The sequence below is a fragment of the Orbicella franksi genome, chromosome 7 (assembly GCF_964199315.1).
Source record: "Orbicella franksi chromosome 7, jaOrbFran1.1, whole genome shotgun sequence".
NCBI lineage: Eukaryota > Metazoa > Cnidaria > Anthozoa > Scleractinia > Merulinidae > Orbicella > Orbicella franksi.
Window position 1 is genome coordinate 10059317 of NC_138151.1, and position 19936 is coordinate 10079252.

General features: G+C 38.5%; 3 protein-coding genes across 3 annotated transcripts; all 3 read right to left on the bottom strand.

Annotated features, from left to right (window-relative positions):
- Nucleotides 1-370: 370 nt before the first annotated feature.
- Nucleotides 371-4485, bottom strand: LOC145493414 (adenosine receptor A1-like). Its single transcript, XM_081472882.1, has 2 exons — nucleotides 4471-4485; nucleotides 371-3640 (listed from the first exon to the last, which is right to left on the bottom strand). Exon 2 carries the CDS (start codon nucleotides 3584-3586, stop codon nucleotides 2531-2533), a length of 1056 nt encoding a protein of 351 aa, XP_081329008.1. The 5' UTR covers nucleotides 3587-3640; nucleotides 4471-4485; the 3' UTR covers nucleotides 371-2530.
- Nucleotides 4486-5827: 1342 nt separating this feature from the next.
- LOC145493105 (melanocyte-stimulating hormone receptor-like) lies at nucleotides 5828-8114 on the bottom strand. Its single transcript, XM_081472506.1, has one exon. The coding sequence runs from the start codon at nucleotides 7947-7949 to the stop codon at nucleotides 6882-6884; it is 1068 nt and encodes a 355-aa protein (XP_081328632.1). The 5' UTR covers nucleotides 7950-8114; the 3' UTR covers nucleotides 5828-6881.
- Nucleotides 8115-12435: 4321 nt separating this feature from the next.
- On the bottom strand, nucleotides 12436-13848 carry LOC145493083 (adenosine receptor A1-like). Its single transcript, XM_081472491.1, has one exon. It carries the CDS (start codon nucleotides 13554-13556, stop codon nucleotides 12624-12626), a length of 933 nt encoding a protein of 310 aa, XP_081328617.1. The 5' UTR covers nucleotides 13557-13848; the 3' UTR covers nucleotides 12436-12623.
- Between the last annotated feature and the right edge of the window lie 6088 nt (nucleotides 13849-19936).

A 19936-nucleotide genomic window follows, 5' to 3' on the forward strand; every position in this document is an offset into this window, starting at 1 on the left:
AAATTACTTACATATTAATAGTTTCTCAACGTTTTCTGCTGTAATCGCCACCATAGCAGCTGTCATAGCGATCGTAACCGGATCGTAGCATTTACATCACTGAACACCAGCCTTAAGTAAAAGATGTTCATTTGTATGGGCCGTTGTCGTATATGTCTAAGGACCCATTTACACTACACGCTATTTTTGGAACTGTTCGGATAGATTTGACATCCGTGTTCACTTTCACTCGTGCTCGAACCATACAAAGGTAGTCCGAGCATGGATGAAAATTTACACCTGTACCAGTTTTATCCGAGCCGTTCCAAATATTTTTTGTGGTGTAAATCGCCTGTATATCTGCTACAATACCTTGTGAAGACCTGTCCGAATTAAACGCAGATGCATGATTCACTAGAGCGAGGTTTATTTCGTACGAGCTCGTATTAAAAAGCCTCGCTTTGGGCGTGTTTTGCGGGTGATGAAAAACATTTTTAGGTGATTGTGCGAATGGTTCGTGATGGTACAGGCTGATTTACATCAGTGCATAAACATAAGCCGGCCATACGCGGACACAGTAAGATGTTTATAATTGGCGTCTTTTGTTAGGAAAATTTAGCGGCGCTCAAGTGCGTCTCCGTATGTGACTTACCTAGCTCTAATAAGCTTTATTGGCATTTGATGTAAAATAGTAAAAAGCATAAATAAATAAAAGAAAGAAAAGAGAATAATTTCCAAAAGAGAAAACGCGAACGGGACGAAGGAATGAATGAATGACAACTTTATTTAAGTCTCAGTCTTAATAGCTGAGCACAAGTGCTCTACTAATTGGGGAGACTAAAATTATAAAGTAAAATGTATTCACCTAAGATTTAGTAAAATTAGGAAAATATTAACATATTGAAATTGAATTTTAAAAAAAACTAATTTGTTGATAAATACTATCATAATATTATCACCTAATAGTTATATTTAACAACTAACTACATAGATGAACAGCAAGAACAACGCATACATCCGTCGTCCAGCAATAGTGCTTTTAAAGTTGTTCAAAGTTTTTGCAGATCTAATATTTTTAGGCAGTTTTGCTCATAATTTTGGTCCAAGGTAGCGCATGGAATGTTGACCATATGTTACTGTATTATATCCAAGAATGCTGAAATCAGTTTGTCTTAAGGAATAAGAAGTGCTATGAGTATTAAAAATGTTGCTAATGTAGGCTGGACATAATTTGCGTTTGACTTTATACATAAGGGTGCATACATTTTGCAGGCGTCTGTTCTCTAGTGTTGGTAGTTGAGCCCTCTTGAGTAATTCTGAGTAGGTGGCGTTGTGATCTTTGTATACAGCCCTTAAGCCTCTCTCTCTCGGAGTCTTTCTATCTTGCGCGAATCGCTGGCTTTACAAAAGTGCCAAACTAATTGGCAATACGTTAAGTAGGGTAGAATCGCTGTAATGGGCACGAAAGTATCCATTACGCTTATGCTTATTCCTTAGTGAAAAACAGTGTTGAGACTGCGGGTGTGTGGATCTTTAGAAAATAGCAAACAAGTTGTTACGTCAAGACAATATTCTTTTTCCCATGTCATATCACGCACGACAGGTTTTATGGATGACTTGCTTGTGCGCATGACAAGTTATGACAATCGATCTTTTTCTTTGGCGAGTCTTATCTATGACAAGACTCTCTTTTTTCAACGATAGCTTGTCAACTGGAAAAAATTGCTTGTATCGCACGGCTAAAAACTTTTCAAAACAACAAAATATTTTAATTAGTGCTGCTGGGATGGGAAACTGTTCCTGCCGGTAGAAAAAAAAAAGAACGGGATTGTGGCTCTAAAAGACATGCCACTGAGGAAATTAAAACTAGATGTAATAGAGGATGGCTTCCGAGAGAACTTATTTTCTACACGAGCACACAGGACTTTTCAAAGAAGTATTACAAGGAAGAATTTCCTGATCGTTCAAGTTATCAAACGATCAGACCTTCAAACACGGATGACATTTCTCGAGGCAAAATTGTCATGTTGGAGTAACCTGACCACACAATACCCGGTGGCATATGTTAAAAGTTGTTTCGTGTAAATTTTGTTTCATACTTTCCATTGCCTTTTCTTGGGATCTTCTGCCATGCGAAGCAATTTTTGATAATTAGTTTGCAGACGACATTCTTGGCTTGAAAATTGAATATCATGCTTTCGTTAAACAGGTCTTTTTGAGAGTTTCGTGCATACATGTGTAAACTGAAAGCTGAATAAATGTTTGCCTTGGTCATTAATATTCCAGTTACGATTGATTAGCTTTCAAAGTATTCGAAATTATCTTATTTTATATATTTAGCCGGTTAGATTTTTTCCTATCACACGCGTTCATGGCGTCTCTACAAGACTGCGTGATGTATTGAAACAAACTAAACAACAATACAAAACGAAAAAAAAATTCATAAGAAAATGTAGTCCCATTGAAATTTTGTAAGATTTCACTCTATCGTATTCTTATTCTTTTGCTTATTCTGCAAAATGTCTTAGTCAATGTGTAAATTTTGTCAATTTCAGCCGGGTTGTATGACGCTAAGTGAAGCGCGGGGTGTGTTGAAATTACTGACGCTAAAGGCTCCGTCTCCACGGAAAATCCCGCTAAGTCTTACGCTTGCTTCGACTGTTTCAATACCAGGCAATTCTTTTCCCCGAAGACAGCGCGAAAATATACCTATTACAGCTCTCCGTATATCAGTTATTCTCCAGCAGTAAACTACGGGGTTGAATGAGCTGTTTAGGAAGACGATTGTGGATGCGTACACATACGCAGTTTTGACACTTGCGGTATAACCCTCGATCTTGTGAGCAATTTTGACGCACAGAAATGGGATGTAACAGAGGACGAAGATGCCTACAATGTACGCCATTGTCAGAGTCGACTTTTTGTAGCGCCTCATCCCCAGCAAACGATTACTCGCCGGGTATTGATTGGGGTTAGACACATTTTGATCATGAATTTGGTTCTCATGACGGCGAACATATTTCAAGACCTTCATATAGGCCAGGAAAGTGAAGACCAAACTGCAACCTATGACAGGAATTGCGATGTTGTTGAAGATGTTGTCGTTTGCGATCCAAAATCTAGAAGCGGCCAGCAAGATGAAAAACATCCACAGACAGAAAGCAGCGACTAAGATGCGCTTCGTGGTTATAATTTGTTTGTAGCGCAGATGTAGATATAAGGCAAGATATCGCTCAATCGCAATGCCGGTCATGGTGAGAACAGAGGTACCGGCTGTTATATACCCAACTGACTCTGCCAATATTCTTGTGGTGCAATACATGCTGTAGCTTTCGAGAAGTTCGCCGATTTTGTGGATCACGAAACATGGTTGTGCAATTAATCCGACAGTAAGATCACTGATCGCTAAACAACACAAAAACACGTTTGATGGCGTGTGAAGTGCTGGCGTCTTCCACACAACGAGAATTACCACGCCGTTGCCGGCTACGGCGGTGAGAGACGAAACAGAGTTGAGGACTAAGGTCACAATGTGGCCAATTAAGAGATATTCCGTCGAATTATAATTGACATCCAAAAAAAGACATCCCCCTTCGTCGGCCATCATTGATTCTACCTATACTGCTTCGGTCTTTGTTAGGTAGGAAGCGATGTCACCCGCCTGCAACAATTAAACCGAACGTTTTAGAATACGCATGCCACTGTGCTCAAGACATCTGTCGAATCATAACGGCCAGATACTGGTGCAACTATGAATGATCTAAACATTCGCAACGACTCTACAATGTACCGGTAACCAGAAACTTTAAGCACAAGTGTGTTTAGAGCGTGAAATGGCGTTAGCACTTTGCTTGGGTCAGGGAGTTTTAGTTAAATATAAGTAATCTTGTACTGTAATGTCCGGCCGCGGGCAAATTTATCGTCCCCATGCACATTTTTGAAGAAAAAAAGGAGGCTATTTTGTTTATTATATATTATCCTTCAATGTTTTTCTGTTTTGACTGAGATATGGCAAGTTGTCATATTTTAAAGTATATATTTCTGTTGGCGTCGTAACATGAGGGTCGTCTGTTCAAAAAATTAAAGAATGCAACACGCGCATTGTAAAAACTGAGAAAACAACAATTGGCGTCAATATCACGAGATATTCACAGATTATCAGCTGATTATGTATGCAGGATCAAGCTTTCGTTGGCGATTTTTCACATGAAAGGTTATGTGTTTTGCTTCTGTGTATAAAATGGAAAATTAGCCAGGGCTTCGTAGATAAAGCTCCTTGTTCAAAAACTGTTGAGCCTTGACTACCCAATGCTAGCTGCGAACTGGGTTAAATTTGTTTCTCTATTTAATAATTTGTATTTTTAAGGTCCTTTTATCTGGTAAAGTTTGACTTTTTGTATGTATTAATAAAATTGCTGTCGTTAAAAAAAAAGTAGGAAAAAATACGAGAAAAACAAAGTAAGGAAAAAGCCTTCAAGAAGGAAAACTTGCCTGCATGTATGCCTTTCCATGAACCTCCAAGTGTATTCTCTCTGTCATGTAGCAATCAAACTTATATGGTGTGCAAAGCATCTGGTTTGGTTTACTTTAATCATAATCACGTGAGTCGCATCTAATTTTGCGTTAATTTTTGCCGGGTGCCAAATTGGTAACAAAAAATATTATATAAGCGGTGAATAACTTTTTTTTTCACGAGGAAGACTTAACGACGCGGGGTTTCAGTACATCGTTCTAGAACTGTTGCGCTCATTTACTCTGCACTAATGTGAATTGCGACGGGTGTTGAATTAACAGGTATTGTTAACTGCAGAAAGCTCTATTTTGCGAGGCGGGGTTTCTGTACGTTCTAGAACTAACGTATGTTTTAGTTTACTCCATACCCACTGTGAACATTGTGAATAACGAAGCGCACGAAGTCTAAAAATAGAATGCAAGTTATTGAAACCCCGCGAGAGTCTGACAACATAAGCATGCTGTGAGAGAAATAGGAGGTAAATGAACGCCAAGTTTTCGCTTTAAAAATTGTTTTAGGAACACTCGCTTACGCCCTTGAAAAAAGCTTCAAATCTTCCACCATTCCATTTTGTTTGTCTGAGTTTGTCTGAGGTATGACGTCACTCGCGTGCTTCACTATTGCGGCGGGTGTTGTATTAACAGGTATTGTAAACTGCAGAGAACTCTATTTTAAATGTAAACTTGCTAAGAAGACGTGTAGTCGCTAAGTAGTTACGGCATAACAGCGAAAAGTCGAGAAATTGCACAGAATTGACGTAGAAACACTAAGTGCACTTAACCGCCTCGAAATGCATTATTAAAGGTGATTATAGACCTAATGGGGAGGCAGGTGCACGCTGGTTTAACTCTGTCAGCCTCCAAATTTCTAGAATTAAGTGGAAGACAAACCAACAAAACGCCCCTGAAACGCATGAACTCTTGTCGCTTTTAGAATTGCAATAGAAACTGCGACAAAAGTTGGGTCAAAAATTGCCAGTGTTAATGGGCGTTAAAGTAAACAAAAAATATGTTTATCTCTCTTGATTAAACCGATACAGAAAAATACTGATCGCTCATATTAGCGCCCAGAATATTGCATAATCATTAAGCCTGACAGTTAATTTATTATAAACATTATTTTTGTTTGTTTATCAAAATTTGGGCGCACGCGAAAACACACCAATCTTATTTCGTATAACGTCGAAAATCCGGATTTTCCTCTCTTTTCGTTCAGCCTTGCGAGTGAATATTGAAGACTATTCAACAAGCTTTTTGCCATACAAGCGAACTCACTAAGGAGAAAAGCAATATTGACTTACAAAATAAATATCTTCCAATAATCAGGTGCATGTGCGATACGGAATTTAACGGCCGGGTTCTGCGGTCATTATATCCTTACTTTATTGACCAGAGACAGTATGAGCTAGTTCCGTTTAGAAGTCCGTTTTATACCGTGGTAGCTAGGTTTGGCAAGACTTTGTCAACCTAAGTCTTTCTATATTTACATAATTTTCACAACATGAAGGCAGCTGAGCTCATAATTCTTCCGGATAACTGCCAGCAAGTGTTAAAAGCCTAATTAACTGAAAGTGTATTTTATCAAAGTCTGAAGCTCCTCGATCAACACTCGTTTTTCGTGCGCACGCATTTAAAAAAGTTTTTTTGAAATTAGAATTATATTATTCATAGCTTTATACGAGACCATTGTGTGCATTACCTTATGCCAAAACCCATTAAAAAAATATTTATAGGTTTAAACATTGTCTTAAATAATTTGGTTTTGTATTTGACCAAAGCTATCATTGGTGCTTTCTTTAATAAATCTGTGGGCACGACCACCGCAAACCTGGACATCGAGAGACGGAAAAACCACACTGGTGTCTATGGTGTTAATTTCTGTTTCTTTTTATGCGAACAAAAGGAATTAATAATCACGCTCAATTACTGAGTGTCAATCAAGAGCTTTTAGCTGCGATTGTCTCTAGGCATTGAAATTGTATATATTAAGAAACTATACGATATGTTCCTACATTTTGCCTTTAACCTGCAAACGAAGTCCCTTATTATTTATTGGAAATTTATAATCAGATTTATCAGCTAGTAAATAACGCACTAATTTTTCGCAAGTAAAGTTCTTGATAATATATATGCGTTCATAAAACAGAAATGTGAAGAGGATCGTGAAATAAATCTTCGTCAATCAGTGATAAACACTTTACATCACAATTTAGCATCGCCAAAATATGAGAAAGGGCATGCTAGCCGGATTTTACTGTAAAAAAAACTGACATATTTTAAGATCGACATCCTGCTGTCTTTTTTCTTATTTTCAATTAGATACACTCGGTTCCTCGATATAAATTTCTCCCGTTCCGTGGCACACGTATTTTTTGCATGATTTGTCTGTCTCAGGCTTGTTCAACCCTAAGCGAAGGGCGCCGTGTTGCAGTAAAACTTCCGCTCATCCCGCTTCTTCGATGACGCCCTGTGTTCGCTGAAGCAATACTAGCTGGACTACTTTTCTCGACGCCAAAGCAAGGCGAAAAGAAATCTTTCACCGCTTTTCGTATATCCGGTATACGCCAGCAATAAACCAAAGGGTTGAAGGAGCTGTTGAGAAACACAATTGTGGAAGCGTACAAAGAAGCCGTCTTGACGCTTGTGGTATACCCGTCGATCTTGTAAACGACTTTGACGCACAAAAACGGGATGTAACAGAGCACGAAAATGCCTAAGATGTACACCATTGTCAATGTGGATTTCTTGTAGCGCGTCATCTTTGTTAAACGGTATTCAACCGGGCATCGCTGAGCCGTTTGAATTGTTTTTTGATCCCGTATGTGGTTCTCGTGGCGACGAACGTACTTTAAAACCCTCATATAGGCCAAGAAGGTGAATGTCAGGCTGACAAAGATTAACGAAATAATTATGTTGTTGAAGATACTGTCATTCGCAATCCAAAATCTGGAAGCGGCCAACAAGATGAAAAACACCCAGAGACAGAGGGCAGCCACTAAGATGCGCTTCGTGGTAACAATTTCTTTAAAGCGCAAATGAAGATACAACGCAAGATACCGTTCGATCGCAATACCGGTCATGGTAAGAACAGAGGTACCGGCTGTTATATACCCAACTGACTCCGTCAATATTCTTGTGGTGCAATACATGCTGTGGCTTTCGAGAAGCTCGCCGATTTTGTGGATCACAAAAGATGGCTGTGCAATCAATCCGACGGTAAGATCGCTTAGCGCCAAGCAACATAAAAACACGTTCGACGGCGTGTGAAGTGCCGGCGTCCTCCACACGGCAAGAATTACAACGCCGTTTCCACCAGCGGCTGTGAAGCAAGAAACAAAATTGACAACTAGCGTCAAAATGTGTGCGATGAAGAGATATTCTGTAAAATCTAAATTTACATCCAAGAGGAAACATTCGAGTGAGAAAATCGAAGCGTTTGTTATGTTCTCAACAGCCATTGATGTCCAAGCACTTCGAAAAGACGCTTTTAAGATATCACCTGCCCTTAGCAATTCTAAAGCTGAGTTTAGTAAACCGACCTTTGCTAATATGGCCGAAAAAGGTTTGGGCCAAAGAAAAATGACTGGTGTTATTTTTCGGTAATGATCTCTCTTACTTCGTCGACCCACGCCATGAGCGGTTACAGAATTTCCGCTTTGTAAACTGGTGCGTCAGGTTTATACACACAGGTCAGACAACTAGGCAAGAAAAATCAACAATCACGTGGTGATTAGATTCGGAAAATGATTTTTTAAAATCATTTCCCGAAAAAGATATACATGGAACAAATCGGTTTACAAAGGAACAAAATTAGCAGTAAATTAGCGGTTGTAAATCGATCTGCTGACATTGTCACGGAGCAGAGGCAAAGTGAAAAAACATAATAGTACAAACAACTTCAATTGGTGACATCGGATCTTTGGATTGAGAGGCCAGTAAAAACGTTACCCGTCCCACCCCCCACCCCCCCCCCTCCCTCTCTCCCCCTAGCCTAGCCTAGCTCAGATGATCTTTACTCGACTACTCTTACTGACTGGCCCAAACGCGAAGCGCGCGGGCCATAAATCGAAGGGGAAAAACGAGGATCCGTAACTTACAGTACGGACCGAGAAAACGAGGTTAGTAAAATATTTATTATAACTCTACTGCGTATGACGGGTTCGGGAACGATTTCTATTCGCGCAGAACGGCTTCAAATTTCTAACGCGCCTCGAAAGCAAAACGAGTCAATTTGAAATCGTTGCTTAGTGCCTCGTAAGTCGTTTGCAGGTTTTAATACATAATTTCAGAAGTAAAAGAAAGTTTTAAACTTTTAATTGCTAAAAAATTCAAGAACACTTGGCGATAAATCACGAAACATTTTGGCAGCAAAAACAGCTTTCTTTCTTTCTTTCTTTTTGTCTCTCTCTCTCTCTCTCTCTCTCTCTCTCTCTCTTTCTTTCTTTCTTTCTTTCTTTCTTTCTTTCTTTCTTTCTTTCTTTCTTTCTTTCTGTCTGTCTTTCTTTCTGTCTGTCTTTCTTTCTTTCTTTGGCATTTTAGCGGTCGGTACAGTAGAATACAGCTCGCTAAATTGACCAATCACAGCGCGCGTACTAACTGAGAGATATAATAATTCAAATTAGTTATCGACCATCGTAACGATTTCAGTCAGTGAGCGCGGTGCTCTTTTGATGAGTGCAGTATAATGGGCTAAACTGGATTTGGCGGTTGTTAATGTGGAGGTTGTTTCCCACTAATGTCTTCATCATCAATTAGTCAGTTTATTTTCGATCTTTTCACACCACTTATAATATGATATTATAGCTGACGTATGGTAATCCTTTAGTTCATTGTCATAGTTAATTTTTTGTTCCATTCAGCATTGTTTTGTTGTTGTTTTTTTATGTTTACCATTTTTGCATCGGAGAAGTTTTATGAAGTCTTAATTGAACCGTCGGTATAAGACTTAAGGTGGTTGAATATCTTTGGCTTTAAACTTGTTGCAAGATGGCGACTGCATTTAAAAAAATGCTGTCTCGAAAAATGTCCCGAAACCCATCTCTACTGTTACTTCGTTTTTATTGCTTGGAAAAAATGCTCTTGAAACGGACTTCTGTAGCAATTTGCGCGTTTCTCCTGCTTGTATTGCCAACGATATATTTTAAGGTCTCACGTACTGCATTCATTGTCTAGAATAGCAGGCCAGTACCTACTGCTACAACTGAAAGGGCTCGTTTTCCATACAAAAGTGAAATTGTTGTGAGTTTTTATTTATACGTGATTCTGTTTGTTTTCGTAGCAGTACGGAAAGGGACAAGGCGGTCGTTGCTAGGATTATGCAGAACGGTCCACGATTGAGGAAGCAGCCATCCTTCTCGAATCTTCCCAATCTTAATCAACTGGTACAGCTGTGCCGCGTTATCGCGCGCTGATGTATTATCGGCTTGAGAGAAATCAACCACAGCAGAACAAGATATTATTGAAGCTGAGTTAAACAAACCCACAGATTAGCGTGTTTTATAGCTTAGGCAGCTTTGTTCTTTCTGTATTTCAATTGCTTGGATCAAAAACCAACGATCGCTAAGCGCTAGCTTTTTGTCGACCACTAGCTGTGATAGCATTTCTCGAGAAAACGTTTCTTCGGAAGACTCGCGATGGGAAGCGAATTACTGACAAATCCAGAGTGGCTTCGAAAATATCTGCCAAGACACATTAGCGACAATTGACAATTAGTTTTTATTATCATTATTTTTTCTACAATTATTGGGTAAGATTGAGCATTTACAAGCAAGGTGGACGATGTGTTATCAGCCGGAGCCAACGGACGAGGAGGAAAACATAATCAAAGGCTTTGATTATTCCCTTGTCGCGTGAGAACAGAATCCAATAATCGTTTTGTTACACATGGATAACGCAAACTCTGGCATTTCTGGGTTTTAATTTTCCAATAAAGCAAAGACTATTTTTTGGATAGGACACAGGAAGAGGCTGTTTGTAATATATGCAGAGAAAATTGAGATTAATTTGGAAAAAAAAAACACACACACACACACAAAACAAAACAAAAATAGAACAAAAGATGAAACAACGGCTGTCTTTTTCGGTGGACGTCAGTCATCTCCTGATTTCCATCATAAAAGTCTTCCGTTGTTTTAGGCTAAGCCAACAGAATTCTTCGGAAAATGTCTTTTAAAATGTTGGAGAGAATACGTCAAACCAAGAAAAGGCGATCTTAATTTTGTCCAGAGGCAACGGTACGTCATGTCATCTTCGTAAAAAACTGAAATGACCATTTTGTTTCCTCTCGTTCGTAAAATTAAATGCCGCTTTCTCTTTCCAGTCGATCAGTACAAAAATGTAAGTAACTTGAAGACCCTCTATCCTTACGGTTAAATCTTCCCCAGTTTAAACCACCCTTAAATATTTTCGGTTTAATGCTACTTTTTAAGTGTTTTTCTATCTTAGAAAACTATAATTTTGAGGTTATCTTCAATTTTAGAGTACTTGTTTACATCAAATGATCAGAGCAACTGACGAAGGGTAAGGGACTAGCCACAAAGGGTTGTCTTCATTTCTCATCGACTAGCATCAATAAGCAGTAAGACAAACGGACATTTCAGTTTCGCGCTAGTTGGTAAAATCTCTTTGGCAAAAGAGGAAAATTAACGACACATACAACCTTTATTTATACACGATAAAAGACGTCAAAGCTAACAAGCTTGTGGGGTCGTGTACTAATAAGATACATAAAATAACTACAATTAATAGATAGACAATAGATAGACACCCCTTTGAGCACGTTCATATTCCATAAGAGCGCACCAGAGCTGATGAATGTGCACAACAGTAAGCAGTAAATTGCGTGAAAGAGAGAGTTTGAAATCTGTTCTTCAAAACGTGAACTGGTGAACGTGATATAATTGTACAAAACACTTATAGCTTATTTAATGGATGTCTTTGAAGAAAGCTGACATCCAGACAGAACCCAAGCAAATAATATCGCCAAGGCAAAATAATGCAGTGTCAATGCCCTGTCTGTCAGAAAATTGCTCGCTGACCTCTTCAATCTCTTCAAGTACGAAGTTCGCAACAGTAATCCTTCTTATTCTAGAGCTAGCTAGCTCCGTGAGCGGGCAAAATATGAACCGAATACTGCACTGTGATTGGCTATCCTAGCAGGCAAGATGGCGCTATCTTGCCTATTCGAGATTCCCCTTTTTATCCTGTAGGAAAATAGTGTTGTTTTTTCCATATAATAAATCTTTTATTGACCAAACTTGTTCGGTCAAGATGGCTGGATATTGACCTCGTTCTTTTTTGAGTGTTTATGGACCTCGACTCCGTCTCGGTCCATTCATCACACGCAAAAAAAAAAGAACTTGGCCAATATCCAGCCATCTTAATTGACCTCACGCTTGGTCAATAACCCATTGATACTAAGTACTACATGTTTCTTTCAATTTTCGTTCTGAGAGTCTAATAATACATCGAAGCTACCAACAAGCTCCTCTCAAAGGTTTTTCTTACAAAAATGAGGGACAGAGATTAGGCTGGAATTCGCCACTGAGGCAGTTTAAAATAGCATTGGCCATTTGCTTTGAACTGTCTATTCAGCAGTTGAGTTTACTAGCTTTTATGCTCAATTCGTCTGAACCAGCACAGAGCCCACAACTCCTTCTATAAATATAGGCAATCGTATGAATGTAAGGGCAATTAAGGACTCACACTATGGTTGATATTTGAAAATTCTCTCAAAATTGCACGAGCTTTTAGGCGAGTGCAAATTGAAAGAATTTTCAAATATCACGAGTAGTGTAAATCCTTAAATTGCTCGAGCCTTCGTACGATTACATTCATTTATTATTTGACTGGAAAAATCACGAATCACGCGCGTTTATGTGCACTGCAGTGCAAATTAAAAATTAACAATAAATTGGCCTGCTCTCAGCCAATCACAATGAAGTAATTTTCTCAGTTACATAACAAATGCAATTATTTTTAACATGCTATGTTAAGATAAAAATCCTATTGTTCTGGGTATTGCAGAGTTTCAAAAGCACAAACATAACTGATAAATAAGCCGGATTATTCTTCAATGCAGATACCGTTATATATAAACGACTTCTCGAAAATCGCCAAAGTGTTATAAAAAGTCACTGTCTTTCATTAAAAATTATTTTAATTACTGCCTGACGAAAATCCCGCAATCGCCAGCAATAAAAAACTGGGTTCAAGGAAGAGGTGGCATAAATCCAAATAGCAAGAACAGTGTAAGCTGTAGAAAGCGCTCGTTTGCGTTTCCCGCCAAACGCTATTGCGTTGGTAACGCCGACGAATGACGCATAGCTGACGATCAAAATCAGGAGGAGAGTTGCCATGGTAACGACGGTTTTGTTATACTTTGAAATTTCCACTGTGGAGCCAGATACTTGCAAGCGGGATGTTATATTTTCGATCTGCGTGGTGTGACGTTTGACAAAACGAAATATCTGGAAGTACGCCCAGATGTTCAACAGCAAACAGGCAATGATGATTGAACCCGCGATGGAGGCGACGGCTCGAGGGCTCAACCGAAATCTGGAGAGTGCCCCTATAACTGGAAGCAGCCACGAGATAGCCAGGCAGATCGCAATCCTCTGACACGTGATGATGGCTTCGTATCTAAGGTGCAAATACAACGCTAAATAGCGCTCCACTGCGATGAAGGTTAGAGTTAGAAACGAAGTCCCAGATACCACCATAGTCAAGGTTTCCAATGCTATCCTGAGATGGCAATACGGTGCTAGAACCTGGTGAATCTCGAGTAATTTCATGGCGATATATAACGGCTGCAGTACACAACCAACTGCCAGATTGGATGCCGCCAGACCGCTGAGTAAAGTGTTCGATGGAGTATGCAGGGCTCTAGTCTTCCATACAGCGAACAACACCATGCTGTTGAACAGAGTGGAACTTATCGCGAAAAGACCATTGAGTACGCAGGCCGATATATTAAACGCAAGTTCTTGACGATCGCCGTAAAACGTAACGTTGACAAAACTACACGTTAGCGAGATGGCCCCATTGTCTCTAAGGCTTGCATTCATAATTGTTTATATAACCAATGGCTCAAGAAAAGCTATTAATTGGTAACTTTTAAAAGTTTGGCGACTTCAAAACGGAATCGTCATCGGTCTTTTGCCTATCGACTTTACGTTGTTAAAAACGACACCTGCAAAGCACTGGTTACCTTCTACGATCTTCTCTCTCGCTTTCTTCGCAGCCAGTGTAACCTGGTATGTATGTAAGTCGTTCGAGAAAGACCAAAACCATCGACAACAGCGAAATAAAGAAAAAAATGATTGATTTGCACTGTCGAGCAAACTCAATTGAACGCTATCTTACACCTGTCGTGGCTACCAATGATTGCTGGCTGGCGAGCCAATGAACACCTTAACGAAGATAATTTATTTACTTAGCAAGTTTTAAACTCGCTTTCTCAAGTTTCAGGCACTGGACGTTTTAATTTAGGAGATGTGTAATTTATCGAACACCAAGCATTATGTTTGAAGAATTTCACAACCTTGAGTATTTAATCTCAGTTTTCCAAACTTCGGTGTGGAACACTCACAGTTGCAATTTATATTCAATAAGCTCTTATCAGATGAAGTTTTTGTCCAAACATTATTTTTCAGATAAAACTACAAAATTCACTTTTTAGGCAATGTATTATACTTTCATAAGTTCCACGTTTTTCTTTCTGCGCAAATTTGAAAAACAAAAACAAAACAAAAAAAAAAGAGAAACGACAGATGGCAGATTTAATATACTGTATCCTCTTCATCTTTTTAGCAGCAGTCACACCGACGCATGAAAGGACAGCTTTAAATTGGAACTTTCTTAGTGTTAGTTTTGTCTTTGTGGCTTGTTAATTAAAAAACTGCACCTCTGACGTTTTCTATAATCGTTGTCGCCCAGCCACTCTTCCATAATTTTAGTCAATATGCTTAGTTGGTCGCTTTGCGTTTCTTCCGAAAAAAGCAGAACACCTTGAAAAACACGCGTGTGTTTTCGTTGCCTTATATAAAATGTTCCGTTTTAGAATTGGAGGTGTTTGCTACATAGCTGAGACTGGTAATCGAAGTTAGGTCAACTGCTATTCATTATCTGAGGAAAAAGAATATCTATTTGTCAGTTGATGAGCCAGTCAACTGAATGACGGAAATTTGTGATAGGTAAGAAAAGGTTCCTTGACCGCCCACCGGCTTTTTACTCTAGTTCTTTATCATTTTCCAACGACTTCTCCAACATGGTTAATGGAGGGGATTGGTAACGAAGCCCAGCAAAGTTCAAAGAAAAACACAAAGGTGCCGAGACCTACTTTGGAAGGTCCACGACCGTCCACACTATTTTTTTTTTTTTTTTCGCGCTCATACCCTCGTGAATTTCGTATAACCGGAACATTTCTATTGGTCAGATCCTCAGTCAATAATAAACAAGAATTATATTCTGTACACTCTAAAGGCCACAAAAGCGAATAAAAACATATCCCAACAAACAAAGACCCCATACATATATGTATTATACTTTGATCAGATAGATCGAAAGATAGATCGAAACTTTCCGAAGTCCATCGAATACTTTCGAAAGTGCAGATACGAGAGAGACTTTCGAAGATTTCCGATAGTCTCCCAAAGATTATGGAAGAGCACCCGATGTTATGATGACAAAAGTTCTACTCTCTGTCGTGTATTCGTTTCGTTCCTAAATCTACGTCAATTTTTAAATTCAAATATTACTAAAGTTTTAAAGAGGTTTGTTTAATTTCATTTCAGCCCTGAACGGAATTTATGCTAAATAAAAGACTGCCGAGTTTCCCTTGTAAATAAAATGATTAAAAACATAATTTGCAAATGTGTTCTAATTAATTGTTTTCCCGGTTTTTACATTATTTGGTCGTCTGAATTCATTACTAAAGAATAAACACGTGATCAGTGACTGCAGAAAGAAGACCTAAGAAAAAATTAACGTGGAAAAGTTCGGTAGTTTGATAATTTTATCGTCATAAAGCTAAATGGCCAGTCAGCCGATATCTTTTCACTAATATTCACTACATAATATTCACTACATAAAAGCAATTCCCCAAGGCTGCATCCAGATGTTTGTTTTATCCTCCTTTTGTCAAAAGGGTTAATGGTTTTGCTACACTAGTATTTTCTTTTAAAAGACCGCCTAAAATTGCTCATCACAAGCTGTGTAAACGTTGCATGAAAATACACATCAGTCCAGTTTCTGTTAATTAAATATCTCGACACGGGCTATACAGGGAGGGGAAATTAAAGTAAAAACAAAGATTAATAATCCATTTTTAATAGACCACAATCATTTTTAATCGACCACAAACCATTATTGGAAATATTATAAGGCCTCGCTGATACAAGAGACAGACCGGCTAGCTTCTGCGGCAATTACATTCGTTCAAAATTACGTTCATCGATTTTGCCGTAAAATTTCTAGTTGTTATACAGCGATAAAATTTAAAAAAAAAAATCGCGCGGCCATATTTGTATGTATCAGTACAGTATTCTATCTCGTGTTATTAAAAACTGGATCATTCGATAATGCAATTCATTGGCTTAGCCATCATGGTATATGAGCCATTATACCATGCTCTACAAATATGGAAACTGCACCCGTAATTTTTGGGGGCGTTTTTATTTTTATTTTACTTTAGTTTTCTGTATTTTGGGGGCATTTTTTATTTAACAATTAGACCCGTAGCCCTTGCAGGCTACGGGTCAATAGCCAATGAGGCGAAGGCAAATGGGCTATTGACCCGTGACCCTTGAGGGCGAAGGGTCTAATTGTTTTAGTATCACCCAACTAGTCGGACACAAAAGGCAAGAATAAAGTTAGCAAATGCAAGTTGAAGAAATATTTATTTGGGAATAACACGAAAGAAAGCGCTTGTTGGATATGAGATTACAGCCAACTCATATCAACGCACGTTCGTGGAATGATTGTTAAATAATGGCCTGAAGAAGGCCAGTCAGTAATCATGCGTTGCAGGTTAGGGAGTAGGGCCACTTCTTACTAATGTTAGAGGCGAGTTAATAAGCAGATCTTGACTGATTTACGACAAGAGAAGACGGTAAGAGAGTTATTAATCCCTAAACAGGGCTTATTCACAACATAACCTCTCTCTCACGTTGTCTTTGTTGTTGGATCACTCCCGGTTTTGGAAATCCCAGGACGGTCTAGATATAGCCAATCAAATGACGCGGATTTTTCTCGCAAAAAAAGCCCAGGCGGCTTTACAAGCGCGTTTGCAATCTCCACAAACACATTCTTGCAACGCGCGTGCTAACATTACCCGCGGAAGGACTGGGTACTATATCTAAAAATCACACGGGAGAGATAACCTTGTGTAAAAGGCCTATCCTCATTTAGTTTGCAGCTACAGTTCTGTGGTACAGTGGAATGGCATTTGGTCGATCACTGACCAATTAAAAGTTTGTAAACATAAGATTACAGGACGAGGTTGTAAAACGTAAAACTATGGTTCTGACAGAGAATCTTTCTGAGACGAGGTCGAAGGATACGTGATCAAATATGGCGATTTAAATGAAATCAAACCTAACATTAAGTTTTCCAAGATACCAGTCATCAAGCGTTTGTTTAGAAACAAGAAAAAAAAAACCGAAAACCACCGCTAACAAAATGAGTATCAGATGTAAAGAAATTGCATGACGCGTTACTACTAGACTAAGGGAACGTTCATTTTTTATAAGGTAGGGGGCGCTGGTGGGATTTGGGGGGGGGCATGCGAAAAAAATGGCTTTCAAGGGGGGGGCCATCCCAACAAAATAAGGGAAAAAGGGGGGGTCACGTGAAATATTTTAGTAAAACTTTAAAATGGCATTGGTGAAATAATTCCCTTCCAAGAGCTGTGCGATGTATGGCCCATCTCTTCTAAATAACGACGTGGCAACATCCTCAACTTTAATACACTCTTCCGGGACGGCCGTTCTAAGAGGGTACACAAGGCATTGTGGAAGATCATTTCCTAGCGGGTTTCCAACACAGATTCCATAAACTCGTTGGACGTTGTTTTCAGTCCGCTTCCTCTTTCTTTCATTTGACTTTCTGCGGTTTTCTTTTTTCCTTCTCCTTTTGTTGATGTGCTGTTGATGTCTGGGAATGAAATTACTGATTGTCTCGATGCTGTAAAGACAGAGTTTGAACTGCTTAAAGAAAGTTCGGCTGCTTTAACAACTACCAAGGAAACGTTATGGTAGAAGTATAAAAATGCCATTGAAAACTGCAAGTGGCTGCTCACTGAGATGAAAAAGAGAAGATTGCCAGTCTGTGTCCGCCCGCGCATTTTGCTCCACACTGATAAAGGCCCTGGAGTGTCAGTGACTAAATATGAAGTGACGCGGCTTTCTTCGAAGGCTTCTTCGAGCATTTATCAGATTTTCAATGTGAAGAAGTAATTATTGGTGGCGATTTCAACTTAGTGCTTAATTTAGATAAAGACAAGAAAGGTGGCGTCGCAAGAACACACAATAATTCAGTTAGGATCGTTCAGGAATTTATGGAAAACTTAGATTTAATTGATGCTTGGAGAGTGCTACATCTCGATTCCCTAAGATATACTTGGCGCCGACGGAAACCCGAAATTCAATGCCGACTAGACTTCTTTCTTGTTAGCCAAAGCTTAATGTGTAATGTCATACGCGCCGATATTTTGACAGGATAAAAAACAGACCACTCAATGATCGATATCAGTATAGCTGTTCATTCGAATCCAAGAGGACCAGGCTTTTGGAAACTTAATACTTCTTTCTTGAACGAAATTGAATACGTTAACCAAATAAAATCAACAATCCAAGCTGTTAAAGAAGAATATCAAAATGATGACACTGTGAACCACGTATTATTGTGGGAGATGATAAAAATGAAAATCCGAGGACAATCATTAAAATATGCAGCTGCCAAAAAAGCTAAAATTTTAAAACGGGAAGAAGAGCTAGAAAAAGCAATTAACAACTTGCAAATATATATGGAAACAACAAGCGACGAGGAAAATGCAAAACAAGTCGGGGCTCAGGAATTAGAAAGAAAAAAGGCAGAATTGGAGAATATAATTGAGTATCGCACCAAAGGTGCAATCTTAAGATCGAAATGTAGATGGTATAATGAGGGAGAAAGAAATACAAAATACTTTTTAAACATGGAAAAAAGGCACTACAAACAGGGAGTAATAAGTCAGCTAAAAATTAATGATGATGAAACAGTAAACACTGACAAAGAAATTCTAAATCAGTGTGAATCCTTTTACAGAAATCTATATAGCTCTCATATGAATATCAACGACACTTATGTCTTAAACAAAGGTGTCCAACCAAGAGTCAAGAAAAATGGGCTACGGATTGTGCCTTTGAAGCCCATGAACCAATAGACTGGAGTGCGGCGCACCAGCTATCTTTTCAGTGTACAAAATCTATAAAACTAATTGTATTTCAATTCAAATTGCTGCATAGACGACTGGCGACTAATGATTTTCTTAAAAAAGTAGGAATAAAAGATAACGATCTCTGCAGTTTCTGCAAAACTGAGAAGGAAAGCCTAATTCATCTTTTCTGGTCCTGTAGAGTTGTCTCTACCTTCTGGCAAAACTTTAAGGAGCTTCTTGTAAGCCAAAATCTTGCGTTGAGAACATACAACCTTTCTTTAAATATAGTCTTAGGCCTAAGGCCAGACAAATCAAAGAATAAACAGAAACTTAATTTTAATTTTCTTGTGGCGAGATATTATATATGGTCGTGTAGGACACGCAACTTGCCCCCTGAAATGAAACATTTCTCTGTCTTTCTGGCATGTTACAACAGCCTCAAAACTGGAGCAGCGTCAAATGATAATCTTTAGAAATCTAAGTGGGTGATAATAATAATTAAACGTATTTACCAACAAGCAACTGTATAAAAAAAAAAAAAAATGAAGAAAACCCTAAGGCTAACACTGTGCACGGATATTATTGTACTGTAGGTCAACCTTAACAGGTGTTGCACTTGTCAGTATTGTAAGTAACGTGTATTGTATGTAAGTAGTAAGTAGTCCTTTTAATTAATTAATTAATTAATTAATTAATTAATTAATTGATTAATGCAATGTAACTTATTGTAGTGTAAGTAATGTAAGTAATTGTATTGTTAGTAATTATCCAGTAAGTGATGTAGGTAATTGTCCCATAAGTAATGTAAGTAGTTGAACTGTAAAAAAAAAAAAAAAAAAAAAAAAAAAATATGAAGTGAAAATTCGAGATGCTGAGATAGCTAGACTATATGAACTAGATTGGCAGTTGAGAGTTCATTATGCTGTGAATGATCCTTGCCCAGCTGAAAGAACTAATGCTTGCATAGGTACGTATAAACAGAGTAGAGAATTTAATTTCTTTTTTATGGATTTTCAACCATGACTTAAG